Here is a 22,198-nt window from a genome sequence, read left to right on the forward strand (position 1 = left end):
CAAATGTAGCCTGGGTAAGGATGGCAGAGTTCATTTCCTTAAGGACATTAGTGAACCAGGTGGGTTTTTTTAAGACAATCCAGTAGTTTCATGGTCACCATCACTGACATGAACTTCTTCCCTTCTTTAGCAAAGAGGACCTACCATCACTGCGTTTCCAGCTGATACGGTAAGATGTAGCTCCGCGAACACCGACCCAAGACACTCGGAGGACATCGCTGCGGGCTTCAAGCACTCGGACATCGCTGACTCCAGCCACGTGACCCTCTTTGGACGCTGTTGTAGTGACAGCAGAGGAGGTCACCAAAAAGCATACACATCAAGCTGCTATCAAAGACAGCACAATAATTGTCCTAATACACACAATCACACTTAACACGGCTCTCGAACACAAGAACATTAGAAATAGGAGCTTCAGTGGGCCGTTTGGCCCCTCCAGACGCTTCCGCAATTCCATAAGATCTTCTACCTCAATCCCACCTTCCCACACTATCCCCATATCCCTTAATTCCCTTAGCACCCAAAAAGATCACTGACATCTGTCTTGAATATACTCGGCGATGAGCATTCACAGCAGCCCAGAGTAGACAATCCCAAGATTCACCGTCCTCGAGTGAATGAATTTCTCCTCATCTCAGTCCTAAAAGGCCTACCCCTGTTCTGAGACTGTGCCCTCATTTTCTACCTCATTCCCCAACCATTTTTTAAGCATCTACCCAAGCCCCTTAAAGAATTTTATATACTTCAGTTAGATCATCTCTCATTCTTCTAAATGTCAGAGAATATAAATAGGCCTAAACTACTCAATCTTTCCTCATGGGACAATCTTCTTTTCCCAGCAATCAAACTTTTGTTACACTCCCTCTAGGGTAAGTATATTCTTCCTTAGGTAAAGAGATCAAAACTGCACACAGTACTTCAAGTGTGGCCTCCCTAATATGCTTACAGTAAAATCTCTATACTCTTATACTCCAACAGCTTTGGAACAACAGCTAACATCCCATTTCTTCCTTGTACACTGTTCATTGTATTTCATATTAAGAAACACACTGCTCTTCTGTGGAAAGGTCTGCATTTATTTTCTACGGTTTTCATAATCTGGGTCCATCAAGCGATGGATCTCGTTCAGTGTAAAATCTCTTTTTCATCTCTGCCCCCGGTTCACATACTTAGAAACATCACCACATACTTACCGGTCCTTGTCATAATGGTAGCAGGAATCCCTTCTCTATTTCCCATTTCGGGAGTGACTCTGACAGCATAAGCAGTGTTGGGCTTTAACTTCTGGATGTTAAATGATTTGATATCTCCACTCACTATACTGCTCTCCTCAACTCCTGAATTAACAAACAAAATTTTGACTGTAAAATCAACAATAGATTTATTATTGTGCATTTAACCTAGTAAAACACCACAAGTGTCACGAACACTGAGCTTTGCAAGATGGTTATATTTTAAAATGTCCCCTTTAACTCAAGGTTAAAAGGAACATTCTGAAAAGGGGATGGTGGAGTCATGATGAATACCTGCTCAGAGACATGGCTATGTGATCCAGTTGCCATGGGGACAGAAACTCAAACAGAAACCTACTGAGGTACCAAGTGATAGTCTTAGCATCTCAACACAGTGTGTCACAGAAGTAGGACAGCTGCCTTTTGAGAAGCGGGGAGAAACAAACAAGGTACTGCTGTGGAAAAGCAGAGCAGGGCTATTTTGTGTTAACAACCAAACAGGGTGCTGGTGAGAGTTAAATTTCTGTTCAAAGGGAATGGAACAGAACAGACTGGGATCTAAGAGATTTAAGGAACAGAGTGTCACTGAGGTATAACTTATTGGTGAAAACTGGATCCAGAAAACTCCGGAATGACTTTCTAAAGGCACTGGAAGTTTTGACCTAGCATAACAGGGAAAAGTGAGTCTGCTGGAGAGCTGGAACTTTGGAACTGTTCCTGTAATACTACCCATCTGCCAGAAGGGCAGTGTACAGCAACCGGGGTTGTAAGATGTATTTCAATTGTTAGTTAATGCAAAAGTGCCTTTTCTTTAGTTTGATGTATTAGTTGCCTGTTATGTAACGTTTGATCTATGTTGATTTTGATTTGTTTATTACAGCAAAAGTCTTAAAATGTGAAATCTTGTCATGTGGTTCTTTCTGTCACTCACTGGGAAATTCAGTTCATTTTAAAAGTTAATGGTGTCTACGGGGATTGTAAGATAAGGCATTTCACAAGAGTTAACCAAACATAACTTGACACTGGGCCACTTAAGGAGATATTAGGACAGGTGACCAATAGTTAGGTTGAAGAGGTAGGGTTTAAGGAGTATCTTAAATTAGGAGAGCGAGGCAATTCCACACAACCAGCGCATACACAATTCAGGCAGCACTATGTCATCATTACACTGCACAGTTTGTTAAAATGTACTTTTAAGATGTGTACGTCATTGGCAAGGTTAACATTTATTGCCCACCCTTAGTTGACCTGAGAAGGTGATGATAGGATTTCTCCTTGGACCACTGAATGACTCACTTCAGAGGGTTTTTTTTTCATTCATGGGATTATTTCGTTCATGAGCATTTATTGCTCACCCCTAGTTGCCCTTGAGAAGGTGGTGGTGAGCTGCCTTCTTGAACCCCTGCAGTCCCTGTGGTGTAGGTACACCCTCAGTACTGTTAGAGAGGGAGTTCCAGGATTTTGACCCAGTGACAGTGAAGGAACGGCGATACATTTCCAAGTCAGGATGGTGAGTGACTTGGAGGGGAACTTCCAGGTGGTGGTGTTCCCATGTATCTGCTGCCCTTGTCCTTCTAGATGGTAGCGGTTGTGGGTTTGGAAGGTTCTGTCTAAGGAGCCTTGGTGAATTCCTGCAGTGCATCTTGTAGATGGTACACACTGCTGCTACTGTGCATCGGTGGTGGAGGGAGTGAATGTTTGTGGATGGGGTGCCAATCAAACATGCTGCTTTGTCATGGACTGTGTCAAGTTTCTTGAGTGTTGTGGGAACTGCACTCATTCAGGCAAATGGGGAGTATTCCATCACACTCCTGACCTGTCCCTTGTAGATGGTGGACAGGCTTTGAGGAGTCAGGAAGTGAGTTACTCATCGCAGGATTCCCAGCCTCTGACCTGCTCTTGTAGCTACAGTATTTATATGGATAGTCCAATTCAGTTTCTGGTCAATGGTAACCTCCAGGATGTTGATAGTGGGAGATTCAGTGATGGTAATGCCATTGAACATCAAGGGGTGATGGTTGGATTCTCTCTTGTTGGAGGTAATCATTGCCTGACACTTGTGTGGCGCAAATGTTTCTTGCCACTTGTCAGTCCAAGCCTGGATATTGTCCAGGTCTTGCTGCATTTGGACATGGACTGCTTCAGTGTCTGAGGAGTTGCGAATGATGCTGAACATTGTGCAATTGTCAGTGAACATCTCCACTTCTGACCTTATGATGGAAGGAAGGTCATTGATGAAGCAGCTGAAGGTGATTGGGCCTAGGACACTACCCTGAGGAACTCCTGCAGTGATGTCCTGGAGCTGAGATGACTGACCTCCAACAACCACAACCATCTTCCTTTGTGCTAGGTATGACTCCAACCAGTGGAGAGTTTTCTCCCTGATTCCCAATGACTCCAGTTTTGCTAGGGTTCCTTGATGCCACACCCAGTCAAATGCTGCCTTGATGTCAAGAGCAGTCAATCTCACCTCACCTTGGGAGTTCAGCTCTTTTGCCCATGTTGAACCAAGTCTGTAATGAGGTCAGGAGTTGAGTGGCCCCGGAGGAACCCAAACTGGGTGTCAGTGAGCAAGTTATTGCTAAGCATGTGCCGCTTGATAGCACTGTTAATGACCCCTTCCATTACTTTACTGAAGATTGAGAGTAGTAGACTGATGGGGCGGCAATTGGCCGGGTTAGATTTATCCTGTTTTTTGTGGACAGGACATACCTGGGCAATTTTCCACATTGCCGGGTAGTTGCCAGTGTTGTAGCCGCACTTCAACAGCTTGGCTAGGCGTGCGGCAAGTTCTGGAGCACAAGTCTTCAGTACTATTGCCGGAATATTGTCAGGCCCCATAGCCTTTGCAGTATCCAGTGCCTTCAGCTGTTTCTTGATATCACGTGGAGTGAATTGAATTGGTTGAAGACTGGCATCTGTGATGCTGGGGATCTCCAGAGGAGGCCGAGATGGATCATCCACTTGGCACTTCTGGCTGAAGATTGTTGTGAATGCTTCAGCCTTATCTTTTGCACTGATGTGCTGGGCTCCTCTTTCATTGAGGATGGGGATATTTGTGTAGCCTTCTCCTCCCAGTGAGCTGGTAAATTGTCCACCACCATTCATGACTGGATGTGGCAGGACTGCAGAGCTTAGATCTGATCTATTGGTTGTGGGATCGCTTAGCTCTGTCTATCACTTGCTGCTTATGCTGTTTGGCACACAAGCAGTCCTGTGTTGTAGCTTCACCAGGTTGACACCTCGTTTTTAGGTATGCCTGGTGCTGGAAAGTCAACCACATTGGACTCAGATTCAGAACCAAAGCGATAAGGACAACAGGTTTCCTTCCTCACAGGACATTCAAGAACCAGTTGGATTTTTATGACAATCCAGCAGCTAATTGCTCACTTTTTACTGTTACTAAGTTCTTTATTTCCAGGTTTTCACACTGAATTCGGGCTCTCAATCTGCCAGTGAGATTTGAGCTCTTATCCACTGGGGAGACGGGGTCTTTGTGGCAATGTCATGAGACTAGTAATCCCAAGGCCCAGGCTAACGTCCTGGCAGCATGGATTTGAATCTTGCTAGTGGAATTTAAATTCAATAAATTTTGTAAAAATCTGGAACTGAAAGCTGGTCTGAGTGATGGTGATCATGAAACTTTGATTGATTGTTGTAAGAACCCATCTAGTTCATTGCTGCCCTTACCCAGTCTGGCCTACATGTCACTCTCGGCCCAGAGCAATGTGGTTGACTCTTAACTGCCCTCTGAAATGGCCCAGCAAACCACTCAGTTCAAGGGGGCAATTAGGGGTGGGCAAAAAATGCTGGCCTTGCCAGCGATGCCCACACCCCACGTAAGAATAAATTTTTAAGGAATCATTAGCCTAGTAACAGGGCCTTAACCTACAGCCCAAAGCCCAGGACAGGGAGATGGTGGTGTAAGGGTAATGTGACTGGGCTAGTAACCAGATGCCCAATGCCCTGGGGACACGGGTTCAAATCCCACCTTGGCAGCTGGTGGAATTTAAATCCAATTAATAAAAGCTGGAACTGAAAGCTAGACTCAGTAATGTTGACCACGACAACTATCATCGATTGTAGTAAAAGTCCATCTGCTTCACTGTCACCCTTTAGGGAAGGAAATCTGCCATCCTTGCCTGGTCTGGCCAACATGTGACTCCAGACCCACAGCAATGTGGTAGACTCTTAAATATCCCCTGAAATGGCCTAGCCACCTACTCAGTTCAAGGGTAATTAGGGGTGGGCAACAAGTGCTGGCCTTGTCAGTGACACACACATCTCATGACAGAATAAATGCAACTGGACTGTTGCAACGGTGAGAGAGACCACCTAGTGCACATTTTGTAAGATGGCCAAACCCAATAAACGCACCATCAGCGCTCTTCCATGTGATTCTATACGCGGACACACTGCCTACTCCAGTCCAGGCAATCCGGAGCATGTTCCGTCGAGACTCAGTCACTCGCAAATTGGTCACATCTCCTACAATGGGATCTTTTTGTAAAAAGATACAGGAATATATTAGTTATAAGTAACAAAATTTCTCATTTACGTGGAACCAGAAATCTGGCCAATTTCCCTTTTCCTTCCACGCCACCAGAACCAAATCCATTCGAACGTACAAACAAAGCAGGAGTGGGCAATTCAACCCCTCCAGCCTGCGTCGCCATTTGATAAGATCATGGCTGATCTGATAGCAACCTGAAATCCGCATCCCTCCTACCCCCGATAATTTATCACCCCACCCCTGTGCTTACCAGGAATCTATCCAGCTCTGCCTTAAAGATATTCAAAGACTCTGCTTCCAACACCTTTTCAGGGAGAGAGTTCCAAAGAATCGCGACCCTCTGAGAGAAAAGATTTCGCCTCGTGTCTGTTTTAAATGGGCGACCCCTTATTTTTAAACAATGACCCCCTGGTTCTAGAATCTGCGGGTTCAGGTCTCCAATAATCCCTGGGGTACTGTCTCTAACTGAAGAGGCCTCCGGCAATGGCCAGTGGTGACAGGGCCTTCTCTCCACCATCCACTTTAAATGATGGTTGCAAATCCAGCCTTTACTGCTCATCTCGAAACACCCTTCAGAATCTCACCCTGAGAGACCAGTGTGGATTATGGAATGATGTCGTAGCTTTGCCGCTGGGGTAGACACTTCTAGGATTGGGGCCAAGGTACATTTCTGGAACAAAGCAGAGGCACCTCTACAATCATACAATACAGAAGGTGACCATTTGGCCCATCTTACCTCTGCTGGCTCTTTGAAAGTTAGCCCAGTTAATTTTCTTCCTTTTAATGTATTCATCCAATTCCCTTTTTGGAAGCTAGCACTAAATCTGCCTCTACCACCCTTTCAGACACTGCAGTCCAGATCTCGCATTCTAACCACACTCTCCAAAGACTAAGAGCACAAGGTGCTCAAAATGCGAAGTGTTCCGTTTGCCCAACATGAGCAGCCCTTACAATGAAGGAGCGCAAAATTCACCCAAAAGGTAATAACTGGCCAGCTGACAGGGTCCACAGAGGGTTAGCACTTACTGGTCTTTGTGGTCACTGTGACGACATTTCCCTCTCTGGGCCCAACCAATCCCGATACCTCAATCGCATACATGGTGTCGGGCTGCAACCCTTCAATGTTGAACGAGGTGGTGTCTCTGCTCAGAAGTCTACTGTCCTTAACACCTGAGGGACAGAAGAGCAATAAAATGGAGGCTTGAGAGTGCAGCAACGACAGCTGGCATTTATATAACGCCTTAGTGTGGTGAACCATCCCAAGGCCCTTCACAAGAGCGATTACCACACCCCTGTGGCGCTAAAGCCCACCTAAGGAGACAGTAGACCCAGCAGGTTTTAAGAAATGTCTTAAAATAAGAAAGAGAGAGAGATAGAAAGGTTTGGGAAGGAATTCCAAAGCTCAGGGCCCAGGCAGCTGAAGGCACAGCCACCAATGGTGGAGCGATTAAAACCGGGAATGTTCAACAGGCCTGAATTAGAGCTTTCTAAAAAAGCGAGGACTCCCTAAAATTTGATTGTTAACTTTGGTAGGGTTGCCAACCCTCCAGGATTGCCCTGGAGTCTCCAGGTTTTAACAGTTAATCTTCAGGTCAATGCGCAAGCAACGCCAAAAAAAAACTCACAGCAGAGGCAACAAATATTCCAGGTTTTTTTCTCCCCCATTTTGAGTACCACTCGCTTATTAATTATAGAGGTATTGAAGATGGGGAAATCCGGCCCTCGCTGTCGAGGATCACTTATGGAGAATGATCACTGGGGTGAGGGTTGGAAACATAGTGCAGCTTGACTTGAGGCCTTCAGCAGAAGCAAGGAGGAGTCTGGATGGAGAGGGGGAACAGGCCTGATCTGTAAGGAAATGAGAACTGAGAGGGCATACATATCAGGAAAGGCTGGACAATGTTGAGGCTCTTTTCCGATAGAGCTCTTTAAGATGGTGGAGGGGGTTGGACAAAGTAGGTGGAAAGTAGGTGTCTGGGAATCCAAAACTATAAATATAGGATGGTCGCTAATAAATCCAACAGGAAATTCAGATCGAGTGGTAGTTGAGGCAAATACCATCGATACATTTAAGGGGAAGCTAGACAAGCACATGAGGGAGAAAGGAATAGAAGGATATTCTGAAATAAAAACGCAAAGTGCTGGAAATACTCAGCAGGCCAGGCAAGCACCAGCGGAGAGAGAAACAGAGTTAACTTCTCTCGTCAAATATGACTCTTCAAGATTATTTGACTTGAGACGTTAACTCTCTTTCTCTCTTCACATGAGCTGTCAGATCTGTTGAGCATTTTCAGCACTTTCTGTTTTAAATGTTCAGCATACACAGTATTTTGAACGTCAAGGGGCGATGGTTAGATTCTCTCTTATTGGAGATGGTCATTGCCTGACACTTGTGTGGCACGGATGTGCTGTGCTGTAAACTGGATGTAATTCAACGAATAGATTTGAGCAGGGAACAAATAGGAATGAAGCTCCTCATCCCTCACATGCTCAATACTGGAACCTCGCAGGCTCGCACAACATTGAACAAACAAAGTGGAACACCTACCATCAGCTCGCCTCCATGTGACCCTGTACGCTGTCACCCTGGGAAATCCAGACCAGGTGATACGAATCTGAGAGCTTTGGGTTTCAACGACTTGAAGATTCGTCACGCTTCCCACAAGAGATTCTTATAAAGAGAAAGTTGTTTTTTTTTAAGACAAAGAAACATGATATTTAGTGAGAAGGAGAGGTCATTCTGCCCACCAAGCTTTTTTTTAGAAGGTTCAAATCTACCATGTGCATTCTCTCTTGAGGTAATCACTCAACTGCCTTTTGAACTGGTTTCGGACATTCTCAGGTCAAATCAAATACAGAGTAAGATTAGTTCATTCAAGTATGACCCCTAGGGGCCGACTTAAAACAGCCCAACTTGCTTATCTTGGGGATTCTTGGGACCGTTCGTCCATCAGTCTGGCTGGATCTAAACCCAGACCTGAAAGGTGAAAGACCCTTCACTAACCTCTCTCACCCACAGCCACACCCCTGGCACTGACTTCAATAAAACTGGTACGGGGGTGGTATTAGTTCATCGCTGTGAGAGAGGTCTTTAAACATTCCAAAGCTACCAAAGTCCCGATCAAACATGCTCAAATTCTCCGCCACTGTTCCTCCCTACTGTAGCTGTTAAAACAACAGCTTCGGCAAGAGTGCGATTGGGCGACAATCAATGTTGTAATTTGCATCCAGCCAAAAAAATCCTAAAGTCACACCAATATAAGCCATGGCACGATTGTACAGGGTGTTGGTGAGGCCACGCCTAGAGCACTGCATAAACTTGGTCTCCTTATTTAAGGAGAGAGATACTTAAATTGGAGGCAGTTCTGGGAAACTTCACTAGGTTGATTCCTGAAAGGAGGAAAGGTTGAGGTTGGGCCTATAGTTATTTGAGGTTAGCAGAATCAGCAGGAACCTTAATTCTGAAGGGACTTGCATGGTTAATGCACAAATCCCTTGTGAGGGATCTAGAACTAGGAGGCATAGTTTCAGAAAAAGGGGTCTCTCAATTAAGACAGATTTGAAGAGAACTTCTTCCCTAAGAGGGTTGTTAATCTTTGGGGTTTCTCTACCACAGAGAGCTGTGGAGCCCAGGTCAATGAATGTATTCAGGGTTGAGCTAGTCAAACTCGTGACCAATAAGTGGAGGAGAGGTCAAGGTCAGATCAGCCATGGCATTATGAAATGGCGGAGCAGACTCGAGGGGCCTTTTGGCTCATTCCTGCTCCTGTTTCTTCTGTGGCCTTTAGCTCAGCCCAAACCAGGCAGATGGCAGGGTGGTGGGAGGGGCTGTCCTGGGAGCAGGGTGACCAGCGAGATGGGGAGGAGGGGTTTGCTCTGGGATCTGTTTGGAGGTGGGGGGGTGGCTTTTTGGGATCACAGTTTCAGGTCCAACACCTGTTTTGCTTTGTGTGAAAAGATCAATCATTCCTAAAAGAGAGTTGTCAGGATCTGGAACATTCTACCTGAAAGGGTGTTGGAAGATGATTCTCTAAATGACCTAAAAAGGGAATTGGAGAGATACCAACAGCACGGTGGGTGTACCTACACCACATGGGCTGCAGCGGTTCAAGAAGGCAGCTCACCACCACCTTCTCAAAGGCAACTAGGGATGGGCAATAAAAGCCTGCCCAGCCAGCGAAGCCCACATCCCGTGAATGAATAGAAAAAACATGGAACTTACAAGGTTGTGGACAAAAAGTGGAGGTGAGGAACTAAGCACCACTGCTCCTTCAAGAGCCAGCACAGCAGCAGCAGGCCAAATGGCCTCCTGCTGCGTTATAAGCATCTAGAATTTCTATGATGACGGCTCCACACAAAAAGAAAAGACTGATTTCTACCCCAAGGAGCTCTTCAGCTCTGAAAACCTTGCCCCAACATACCGACGTACAGATAATTGGACCCTCACCTGTTCTCGCCGTGACAGTGGCAGGGGTTCCCTGTCTGTTTCCTATCATCGCTGAAACACCAATGGCATACACTGTATTCGGCTGCAATCCTTCCACATCAAACGTATTAACAGCGCTACTTAACACTCTGCTCTCCTCAATTCCTAATTCAAACAAAGGAGAATTAAATGAAAGGTGGAGCTGTGTCAGTGGCAAACAAAGACTTGCGTTCGTAATAGCAACCTTCAACACCTCAGGATGTGTCACATCACTTCTCAGCCAATAAGCTACCAGAGACCATAGTTTCAGTCTAATGGGTCAGCCATTCTGGACTGAGGTGAAGAGAAACCTCTTCACTCAGAGGGTTGTGAATCTTTGGATTTCTCTACCCCCCCCACCCCCCGACAGTCGTTGAGTGTAATCAAGATTGAAATCAATAAGGGTTCTGGACTCCAGACAATTCAACGAATATGGAGAGAGGGTCAGAAAAGTGAAGGTGAGACTGAAGATCAACCATCGTCTCAGTGAATGACGGAGCAGACTCGAGGGGGTCATACGGCCTATTTATGCTCCTATTTCTTATATTTTAAAGCATGGTTGCTGTTACTTGTTAGGCAAACACAGAAGCCAATTTGCAGCAGGAGTGAGGTAAATCACGGAATTTTCGTTCTTTGTTTGGGAAGATGTAAATGGGCCTTCATCTTTATTAGACTACCTTTGAAGGCACTGAGACCAACTGCATGTGGACATGACGGGGTCAGACCAGGAAGGGGTGACATGCTTCCTTTCTTGAACAACATCAACGGATCTGCTTTTACTTTAAAGAATTTGTGTTGGGCGTTGAGCTCCCAATCATTGGGCTGCTCCTCCAAAACCATACCACTACGTGTGACTATTCCACTAGGCTGGGAATCCTGTGGCAAGTAACTCACCTCCTGACTCCCCAAAGCCTGTCCACCATCTACAAGGCACAGGTCAGGAGTGTGATAGAACACTCCCAACTTGCCTGGATGAGTGCAGCTCCCACAACATTCAAGAAGCTTGATACCATCCAGGACAAAGCAGCCTGCTTGATAGGCACCCCATCCACAAACAATCACTCTCTCAACACTGGTGCACAGTAGCAGCAGTGTGTACCATCTACAAGATGCACTGCAGGAATTTACCAAGGCTCCTCAGACATCACCTTTCAAACTCACGGCCACTACCATCTAGAAGGACAAGGGCAGCAGATACATGGGAACCCCACCACCTGGAAGTTCCCCTCCAAGTCACTTGCCATCCTGACTTGGAAATATATCGGCCGTTCCTTCACTAACACTGGGTCAAAATCCTGGAACCCTCTCCCTAACAGCACTGTGGGTGTACCTACACCACAGGGATTGCAGCGGTTCAAGAAGGCAAGCTCACCACCTTCCCAAGGGCAATTAGGGATGGGCAATAAATGCTGGCCCAGCCAGCGATGCCCACATCCCATGAATGAATAAAAACAAAATTATTGTTGGCTGGAGATCTTCCTCCTTCTCATTGAAGAAGTGTCATGGTGTCGGTACCTGGATGGATGAATGATAACTTAGTTTCATGCATCAACCAAAAGGCTGCACATCCATTGATATGGCTCTCTTGCAATACTGCGCTCATATCTCAGCTTAAGAAAGGGCTGAAGCGCACAGCGGGGCTCAGATCAGAAGCTTAATTCACACTTAATTTAGTGCAGAAACGCAGGAGTTTAAAATTCTCATCTCCTTGTGTTCAAAGGCCCCCTTGGCTTCGCCGCTCCATATCTCTGTAATCTCCTTGCACATCCCTGATTATAATATCTCCGCCATTGGTGGCCACATCTTCAATTGCCTGGCAACCAATAACTTAACAATAAGTTATATTTATATAGTACCCTTAATGTAATGAAACATCCCAAGGTGCTTCACAGAGTATTATAAAGAGAAGTTCACTGGGCCGATTCCTGGGATGAAGGGGGTTTGTCTTATGAAGTAAGGTTGAGCTGGTTGGGCCTATACTCATTTGGGTTTAGAAGAATGGGAGGTGGTCTTATTGGAACATATTAGATTCTGAGGGGGCTTGACAGGGTGGATACTGAGAGGATGTTTCCCCTCACAGGGGACAGGTGTTTGATTGGCAAGGGAGTCAACGGTTATGGGGATCAGCCAGGAAAGTGGAGTTAAGGCCACAAATCAACCATGATCTTATGGAATGGTGGAGCAGGCTCAATGGGCTGAATGGTCTACTCCTGTTCCTACTTCTTATGACCTTGTGATCTTATAAAGCAAAAAATAGACAACGAGCCACCTAAGACAATATCAGGGCAGATGGCTGTTACACTTGGTCAGGAGGTAGGTATAAGGGACGTTTTAAAGGATAAAAGCGAAATAGAAGGGGGGAGAGGTTTAGGGAGGGAATTCCAGAACTTGGGGCCTTGGCAGCTAAAGGCAAAGCCACCAACGGTGAAGCGATTAAAATCGGAGATACCAAACTCAAGAGGCCAGGATTGGTGGTGAGCTCTGATATCCTGGAATGCTGTGGACGAGGTTACAGAGGTTGGGAGGGGTGAGGCCCTGGAAAGATTTGAAAATAAGGATGAGAATTTTACATTTTAAGAACAAGGAGAGACTACTTTGGTTGAATGGCATGTTTCTGTGCTTTATATATTCCAAGTAAAATAATGTTGGCACAAATAAACCTTAGATCAGTTGGACGCAAGTTAAAAATGTACAGTGCAGCACAGGGTAAATTCTGGAGTCAACAGAAAGTAATCGGTCACAAACAAGTATTGATAAAAATAAAGTTCACCCAGGCAAACCATCTCTCAATCTGTAAGAAAGACTTGCATTTATATAATGCTTTTATGACCTCAGGACAGCCAAGCGCATTACCACCAAGGAAATACTTTATAAAGTGTGGTCACTGCTGGTATGTACGAACTGGGGCAGCCAATTTGTGCACAGCAAGATCCCACAAACAAAAATGAAATAACAGCCAGATTATCTGTTTTATTGGTGTTGGTTGAGCAGTCAATATTGGTCAGGACACCAGGGAAACTTCCCTGCTCCTCTTCAACATAGTCAGGAGATCCACCCAGGAGGGTGGACAAGGGCCCTGGCTTAATGTTCCATCTGAAAGGCGGCACCTCCGACAGTGCAGCACTCCCTCAGTACTGGCTTTTGGGAGCGCCACCGATTGAGCCACAGTTGGCAAGTGAAATCGGGAAGGTGGTACTTCATTAAACATTCGCATGGCTGCCTTTAAAACGTGGCAACAACAGTCCCGGGGCACATCGCTAAGGCGCGGATGCTGCCTTAAAACAGTTTAAACAACTGGGAACTCACCATCAGCACCTTTCCACGTGACCTTGTATGATGTAGCCTGGGGTACCCTTCTCCATGTTATCCGGATCAGGTTATTCCGTGTCTCCACGGCACGTAGTTCCGACACATGTTCAATAGTTGTATCTTAAGTGCCGATTGGGGAGAAAGGGAAAGATATTTGAAAGATTCGTTTACCGAGGAAGTGTGATCTTTAACCAGAACGGTACCAGGGATGATGGACTTCAGGTGGGAAGAACGAAGGAAGCCAGTATAAGCTAAGTGCTCCAATTTCAAAGGGGATGCAAAAACAGAGAGACCTCGGGATTTAAGTGCAGAAATCTTTGAAGTCGGCAGGAGAGGTTAACAAAGTGGTTAATAAACATATTGGATCTTGGACTTTATAAGTCAGTTGCTTGGTAGTACAGAATTTGAATATTGCTGAAAAGAAAGACATGTTGCTGAAGCTTTTCATCCTGCACTCATCAGGACAAACACAAGAATGTCAAATTTCAAACGATCAAAACAATTTATACTACAGGAAAAAAAGGTGCTGATTGGTTGTCAGGCCGATTCGGATTGGTCAAGACATTGCCATAGAGAAAGCAACATCTACTGTTAGATGCGATTCTGTGATTGGGCAGCACTTGCTAAACAATCCTGAGTGCGCTAATAGCTACAGTAACAACCAATTTAATATAATCAGTCAAGCTCATAACGTGACTCATTTATGCTTGCTAGAAGCAATAAACATTCATCCACAGGGACAAATTCTCTGCAAACAAAAGGAATATGTTCAAGCCTTGCATGTTCTTTGAAATCCCCAGGAGCTTGGGGAGTCTACGGTTCCTCATTGACTTCTCAATGGCAATTCCCCAGCCAATCAGAGTCCACCTGCCAAGCAAGCAACAACCTTTTCTCCTACAGTAAAAATTGTTGCGATGTGGTGAATGCAAATGCCAGAAAATTATGCCAGGCCTATGTAAAAACAAACTAGTTCGGCCCCAGATGAAGGTTTTGGAGAGAGTACAGAAGAGATGAGGGGTTACAGCAACACGGAGAGGTTAGAGAAGCTGGGGTTGTTCTTGTTGAGCAGAGAAAGTTAAGAAAAGATTTAAGAAGTGTTCAAAATGATGAAGGATTTTAATAGAGTAAAGGAGGAGAAACTGCTTTCACTAGGGGTTGGTCAGTACTGGAGGGGACACGTTTGGGGTAGTTCCGGAAAAGTTCTGTTATACAGCAACTTAATATTATCTGGAATGCACTGTGTTAATGATATGTTAATTATATTATTAAGGTCAATGATAGACTCGTGAAGGGCATTAATTGATTAAGTACCTTGAGCACATATAGAGAGAGACTTGACATTCCAATTTAAATTTCCATTGAAGATTTTGTTTTTAGTTAAAGTGCCGCTTTAAGGGGCTGTAAATTTGTTAATTTGTTAATTAATTTGCTTAACTGATATACTCAAAAGAGTATAAAGGGAGACTTCTGGGACATTGGGTGTTTATTAGGGAGGAGGCAGACTTTTTTAATGTTGCATTCTAGAATTAAATCTAGTATTAAATAAAAGATTTGTGACTGGTTTCCAACTTCATCATCTGGCTTCAGAATGGAATAACACTCTCCCTCTGGAACAGTTTCATGTGTAACATTCAAAAGGAGAACTGGATAAATACTTGAAGGGAACATGCCTGCAGGGCTATTGAGAATGATTGCAGCAAACAAGCTAATTGTATAATTTTCAAAAGAGCTGGCACAGGTACAATGGCGTCCTTCTGTGCTTACAATTCTATGATTTTATAATTAACCCACAGTCACACGAATTGTTGCAGACTCCCTGTTATACTCGCCCTGAGCAATGAACGGATCCTCCAAACACATTGAGGATTTCCAATAAATATATACAGGTACAGTACCTCAATAAATATATACAGGTACAGTACCTCAATAAATATATACAGGTACAATACCTCAGTAAATATATACAGGTACAGTACCTCAATAAATATATACAGGTACAATACCTCAATAAGTATATACAGGTACAGTACCTCAATAAATATATACAGGTACAGTACCTCAATAAATATATACAGGTACAATACCTCAATAAATATATACAGGTACAGTACCTCAATAAGTATATACAGGTACAATACCTCAATAAGTATGTACAGGTACAATACCTCAATAAGTATATACAGGTACAGTACCTCAATAAGTATATACAGGTACAATATCTCAATAAGTATATACAGGTACAATACCTCAATAAATATATACAGGTACAATATCTTAATAAGTATATACAGGTACAATACCTCAATAAATATATACAGGTACAGTACCTCAATAAGTATATACAGGTACAATACCTCAATAAATATATACAGGTACAATACCTCAATAAATATATACAGGTACAATACCTCAATAAGCATATATAGGTACAGTACCTCAATAAATATATACAGGTACAATACCTCAATAAATATATACAGGTACAATACCTCAATAAGTATATACAGGTACAGTACCTCAATAAATATATACAGGTACAGTACCTCGAATCCAGCTATCCAAAGGCCAACAAGGTCAGAATACCAGATTTTTTTTTAAGTGGGCCGGGCAAGAACATCCCATGGAAACAAATGCATAAATAAAAGTTCAGTAATCGAAGCATTCGAGCCCCTCACCCCCACTAGGGCCATCTGTCACTTGCTCGTCCTGCTTTCTACCCTTAATGTCACCATTAGCACATCCTTTAGCCAGTATCACCACCGTCAACATCCCTTTGTCCTGTTGTCTATGACATCTTTGGCAATCCCTGCTTTGCCTCCACCTATCACTGGCCCTCTATCCAGCTCTACCTGTCCCACCTGCCCCCCTCTCAACCAGCTTATACTTCACCTCAGTTCCATTTTTCTTTAGTCCTGATGAAGATACGGACTCGAAATGTTGACTGTGTTCCTCTCCGCAGATGCTGCTGAGTTTTTCCAGCTATTTTTGTTTTTGTTTCAGATTTCCAGCAAAATTTTGCTTTTACCCAAAAGATTGGTGTTAGGCTGCTAGCTTTAGTTACTTAATTAACCACAAGTCCACAGTAGAAGGCAAAATTCCAAACGTGACCTCTAGTGGCCAGTAGTAGAATGAAGAGCAAAATGAACATTCCGATGGAGTATCGCACACCCGTCACTTCCTGTGCTCTGAGTGGTCGGACCGAGCCTTGACCCCACCTGACCCAGCTCGGCCTGAGCTGACCGGACCCGCGGTCACAACGTGATGCCAGTCTCACCACCTGTGCGCCACCGCGGGTATCGCTGGGGAGTGAATGAAAGTACCGTAAGGCAGCTTTCTCTGTAACTGACAGGTAAGCAGCACCTATACCACGCCTGGGAACTGTATCTTAATGACCTTTAGAGTGAAAAGAAGCATCATAGCAGTGGGAAATAGCCAGACTCTAGGACCGAACAAGGCACAAAGGGAGAGATAAGCACTAGGGGCAGACATGTTGCAAAATGCAGGAGGCTGTAGACAATCATCACCTTGCCTCCAAAAACCACCAAGGTCTAAAAGCCAGCACAAACTCAGTGCGGTTCTGAGACACTCTACCTATTATTGGTGGTGGTGTGTTACAGATTACTCAGGGGCTGGTACTTGCTGTGGCAATGTGCACTTTTGCATGTTGTAGTCCAGAGCTATAGACAGCGATGGCAGAGACTCCAACTTCCTTCCTACCACATGGCTGATCAGGAATCTCCTCCACTCTTACCACCTGCCGTGGATGTGCGTTGGAAGGATTTACAGGTCGACACCAAGCCTGTTTGGACACGTTATGAACGTCCCTTCCTTGACCATCAAGTCCTGAAGTAGGATTTGAACCCAGAGCCTCTGGCTCAAGGGCAGGGACGCTACCCACGGCACCACAAGACCTCCCAAATAAATAATTAATAGAACATTATCAGCCTCACCATTAATTGGTTACAAGCTTCATACTGTTCTCACACTGCTATTAGCAGTGTCATAAGTAACAAGGGCTTTGCAATATTTGAAGCATAGCCTAGTTAATCATAGCCCCCGGTGTCCATGGACCTATACTGTACCCCAGCAAGACTCAACACCTTGAGAAAAGCATAGGGAATTGATCTAACATGTGTAAAATGTTGCTCAGCCAGCACCTGAAAGGCTAACATTTCAGATTTGGATCAAGAATTACAAACAGAATGTTTTAGGCTGCCAGCATTCAGTATTGAGCTGATCCAGTGCAGTGTCGCCAGGCGAGCTTGATAATATAAAGCAAAAACAAAAACACCTGGAAAAACTCAGCAGGTCTGGCAGCATCGGCGGAGAGGAACAGAGTTAACGTTTCGAGTCTGCATGACCCTTCAACAGAACTAACTTAGTGGAAGGGTCGTGAGGACTCGAAACGTCAACTATTTTCTTCTCTGCCGATGCTGCCAGACCTGCTGAGTTTTTCCAGGTCATTCTGTTTTTGTTTTGGATTTCCAGCATCCGCAGTTTTTTGCTTTTATCGTAAGAGCTCGAAGATAATAAATTGCTCAGTGAGGACCTCTGGTGGTGCATCAGTTTATTGTACCAGAGAGATTTTGACACTTAGCAGGATTGGTGGTGGTGGTGGAGCGGGGCGGGGGGGGGGGATTCTTAAATCTGATAGTGCACAATAGAGGGCCCAAAACGCCTGGCGCACTGGTCTCCAGCACACTAGTGGATAAAAGCGAGGCAAATGTCCTAGAGCCTCACTGGAATAAATCCGGTGAGCACCAATCCAGCAGCACAGTGGAAGACGGCAGTCACATTTCTGCCAGTTTGGAAGCAAATCCGGCTGGATGAGAGGTTCTGAAGTAACGTTCTGGCTCTGAAGAGGAGCCATACGGACTCGAAACACTAACTCTTGTCCTTCGCTCCGCAGATGCTGTCAGACCTGCTGTGTCTTTCCAGCAATTTTTGTTTTTGTGTCAGATTTCTAGCGTCTGCTGTATTTTGCCTTTATGGAAGTGAGGTAAGTTGTGTAAACTTTCACCCTGGAAGAACGGTGTGGAAGTTGAAGAAGGAGTTTGCAACCCACTCTAAGCCACATGAAGACTCCTACATGCTCCCACCCCGCGCAACCCACCACCCCCCCCCCCATCCCCGCCAACCAGGCAGTACTGGTATTGTCACTGGACTAGTAACGCAGAGACCAAGGGCAATGCTCTGGGGACCTGGGTTGAAATCCCACCATGGCAGATAGAATTCAGTAAAAATCTGACCATGAAATTAAATGGTTAAAAAAAAAACCCATCCGGTTCACTAATGTCCTTACCTGGTCTGGCCTACAAGGGCAATTAAGGACGGGCAATAAACGCTGGCCCCGCTCAGCGACACCCCCACCCCATGAACAAATGAAAAAAGAAACCCCGAAGTGGGATCTGAAGCCAGGTCCTTCCAGTGCAAAGGCAGGGGAAGCTACCAAAGGAGCCAAGAAGGCAACCAGAAACCAGTAAACCTTAAGGCATCTTTCTGGGGTCTCCTTTAATGCTGCTGCTACAGAACTTGGGAACACTCGTCTGTGTTCGTACAGCACGAGCTCAGCTTAGCCTTAACACATTTTCAGATGATGAGAATCAGGTCTGGGCTCAAATGCAGGCAGGTACAAGACACGCCTAAAAATAAGGCCCTGGCAAATCCCGAGGCAGCTGAAATAAGCACTCTGCATTCTACACCCGTAAAAATGATGCAACGGTTTAGACCTTGCATTCCCACAACTGAATTTCCTCACATTGACGGGTATATTCTCCGGATGCCACGGGTAACCAGGGTTGATGTGGCAGGACCTCAGTGTAATCAAATCCGCCCATCGCTTTGAGGTGAATGAGTTAGCTCTCGGCTTAACACACAAACAGAACTGAGGCTCCAGATTTGAGGAGGAGGAGGAGGAGGAGGAGGAGGCAGGGACAGGAGACTTGACGAAACAATGTCCATCCATCGCTTCCACCACGACCTGCGACAGACCGTCACTCTGTCAGTCAGGAAGGAAGATGGACATTCCTGACTGAAGAAAGGTCACCTGGAGGCATCAACGTCCTTGATATGTTGAGTATTTATTGGGTGTTATTGTGAAATATGAAGAAGATATGTTGAGTATTTATTGGGTGTTATTGTGAAATATGAAGAAGATATGTTGAGTATTTATTGGGTCTTATTGTGAAATATGAAGAAGGGGCTTCAAACAGATTGGCAAACACTGATCTGTTCCTGCAATTTCCTGTTTATTTCACACATCCACAGACATAGCAGTCATTTTATTAACAGCTGTAGGATGAAATGCTGAGGGACTCATGCCAGGTCCCAAAGACAAGCCCTCCAGCTCGCTATTTGAACAGACTGAACAGATAGACCCTACTCCAGGCAGAAGGACCACATACCACTGCTAGCCCTCACTACAACAAGCAATGGAAATATAAGGAAACCAACTTGACCTGTTACAGTGGGGCCAATGAATGCTCACTGAGTTACACCACTCGGAACAAACCAGCCTGCTTGAGAGGCACCCCATCCACAGGTTAAAATGTCAACTCCCTCCACCATCAGTGCACCATGCAGAACAAACTATCCATAGAGTGCAAACAGTTATTCGCCAAGACTTCTTTGGCAGTATCCCTTAAACCCACAGTATCCAGCACCAAGAGGGACAAGGGCAGTAGGTGCATGGGAATACCATCACCCCCACCAAGTGAGGTACCATCCTGATTTGGACACACATCTCCGTTCCTTCGTTAGGCTGCGGCCTAAATCCTGGAACTCCCCCTCCTACAGGCTGATCGTGAAGGACGCCCATCACCAACCTTCTCCGGGGTACCTGGGCTATGAACACCAGCCCTCCGAGCGACATCTGCACCCCGAGTGGAGTTTTTAAACATTTACTATCAAGTTCTGCAGTCAGCCAATACGTTTCTGCGTTGGCCACTTGCACGTTCATGGTTCACCGAAGGGATCTTGAATTCAAGCGCAGTGAACGTTCAGGGCCTCGGCTTGGATTTTGAGTCCCTGCCAGGACCGGGGAAAGAGGTGAGCAAGAAGGTGCAAAATGCCACAACGCCAACCCGTGCGCCTATTCCCTGGCTCCGCCCTGATCCAGGCGCGGTAAGGCCTGTTAATGGAGGTCAACCGGAATTTTCCAGCGGCCCTCCAGGTTCCCCGGAGTTGGCAGGGGCAGACTTAGCTGCCTGGAGGCTGTCTCCTGGTGGGGGGATCGGGGCGGCCAGCACTCCAGGCAGACTTCGGGGGTCCTCCCTGCCTGCCTGGGTGGGTCCGGTCGCACTGTGAAGGGTACACCCCACGCCTGGCCCTCTCACACAGTGGGAGCCTGGCTGCGAAGGCCATTTTTTATTTGCAGTTCTGAAAAGCGGGAGAGAGAGAGAGAGAGAGGGCCTCCATTTTGGAGTGGCCTCTCTCACACTTACCCGCCATGGCACCCTGCGGCTGCTATCAAACTGGAAGGCCTCTGGTTGGCTCTCCAGCTTCGAAAGCCCACCTACTGTCCTTAACTGGCAACCCCGGGGGGAAACCTTAATGAGTGACTGTTTCTCCACACTGTGCAGGTTTCTCATCCCTACTTGAGCCTGACAGCAGAATTCAGAAGCCTGCAGAGAAAATACTGCCCCTTGCCTTCATAGTTTTGTTTCTACTCGCTTTCAAGCTCCTTTATCCGAGCTCCGCACATTTTTAACCTAGTGGGGCCTGTTCTCTGTCCCCGGGGTAGTAAGAGCTTCTCAGGCTGTGTGTTTGAGACTTAGAAAGAGTAAGCTCAAGGAGAGAGTTGCTACTGTCATCTCTTACCTGCTCGGACCACAATGCTAACAGAATTCCCTTCTCTGTTTCCAGAAATTGGGGACACTTTGATGTAGTACGTTCCTCCTTGTTGCACACGGTCAATGTCAAATGAGGTTATATCATGTGACACGATCCTAGTTAACTCATAACCTGAAGAGGAAAAGAACAGGTTAAATATTACACTGTGGCTTGGGGCCTACAGGTCACCATTTCAAAATGTGCAGATAACACATGGTCCCGGAGTATCTCTCAAGGCTGAGTTAGTTAGAATCTTGGCCAACGAGGGAATCAAAGGCTCTTATGGGTAAACAGGAAAGTAGGGGCCACCATCAGGTCAGCCACCATCTTATCGAATGGCCAAGCAGGCTCGATGGGTGAACGGCCGACTCCTGCTTCAAATTCATATGTTCATATGTAACATGAAACTTGGAAGTATTTTGAACTGTGAGGAGGATAGCGTTAAACTTTAAAAGGACATGGGGAATGGTGGAATGGGAAGACAAATGGCAGATGAAATTTAACGCAGAGAAGTATGAATTGATTCATCTTGGAAGGAAGAACAAGCAGAGGCAATGTGAGATAAATGGTACAACTCTAAAGGGGGTGAAGGAGCTGCGGGACTTTGGGGGGGTACATCTGCACAGATCACTGAAGATGGCAGGGCAGGGTGAGAAAATAGCTAATAAAGCATACAGGATCCAGGGCATTATCAATAAGAGCACAGAGTACTAAAGCAAGGAAGTTGTGGTAAACCTCTATAAAACACTGGTTCAGCCTCAACTAGGGTATTGTGTCACGCTTTAGGAAGGGTGTGAAGGTATTGGGGAATGGTTCCAGGGGTGAGGAACCTCAGTTATGAGGACAGAC

The 22,198-nt window shown here is 45.5% G+C and overlaps 2 protein-coding genes across 2 annotated transcripts in view; both read right to left on the reverse strand.

The window, feature by feature from the left end:
* Positions 1 to 1,206, reverse strand: part of col7a1 (collagen, type VII, alpha 1) — a 242,415-nt gene extending 241,209 nt beyond the window's left edge. Inside the window, exons 1-2 of the mRNA XM_041191107.1 lie at positions 1,194 to 1,206; positions 145 to 276 (exon numbers count right to left, since the gene is read on the reverse strand). Of these exons, the coding sequence (XP_041047041.1) occupies positions 145 to 276; positions 1,194 to 1,206 (145 nt within the window). The remainder of the gene's footprint in view (positions 1 to 144; positions 277 to 1,193) is intronic.
* A 189-nt stretch (positions 1,207 to 1,395) lies between these two features.
* The window catches only part of LOC121279770 (collagen alpha-1(VII) chain-like), an 82,448-nt gene continuing 61,645 nt past the window's right edge, over positions 1,396 to 22,198 (reverse strand). The window contains exons 14-20 of the mRNA XM_041191108.1: positions 21,338 to 21,481; positions 13,517 to 13,639; positions 10,193 to 10,336; positions 8,294 to 8,416; positions 6,772 to 6,915; positions 5,610 to 5,732; positions 1,396 to 1,400 (exon numbers count right to left, since the gene is read on the reverse strand). Of these exons, the coding sequence (XP_041047042.1) occupies positions 1,396 to 1,400; positions 5,610 to 5,732; positions 6,772 to 6,915; positions 8,294 to 8,416; positions 10,193 to 10,336; positions 13,517 to 13,639; positions 21,338 to 21,481 (806 nt within the window). The remainder of the gene's footprint in view (positions 1,401 to 5,609; positions 5,733 to 6,771; positions 6,916 to 8,293; positions 8,417 to 10,192; positions 10,337 to 13,516; positions 13,640 to 21,337; positions 21,482 to 22,198) is intronic.

This window comes from Carcharodon carcharias, chromosome 7, assembly GCF_017639515.1.
Source record: "Carcharodon carcharias isolate sCarCar2 chromosome 7, sCarCar2.pri, whole genome shotgun sequence".
NCBI lineage: Eukaryota > Metazoa > Chordata > Chondrichthyes > Lamniformes > Lamnidae > Carcharodon > Carcharodon carcharias.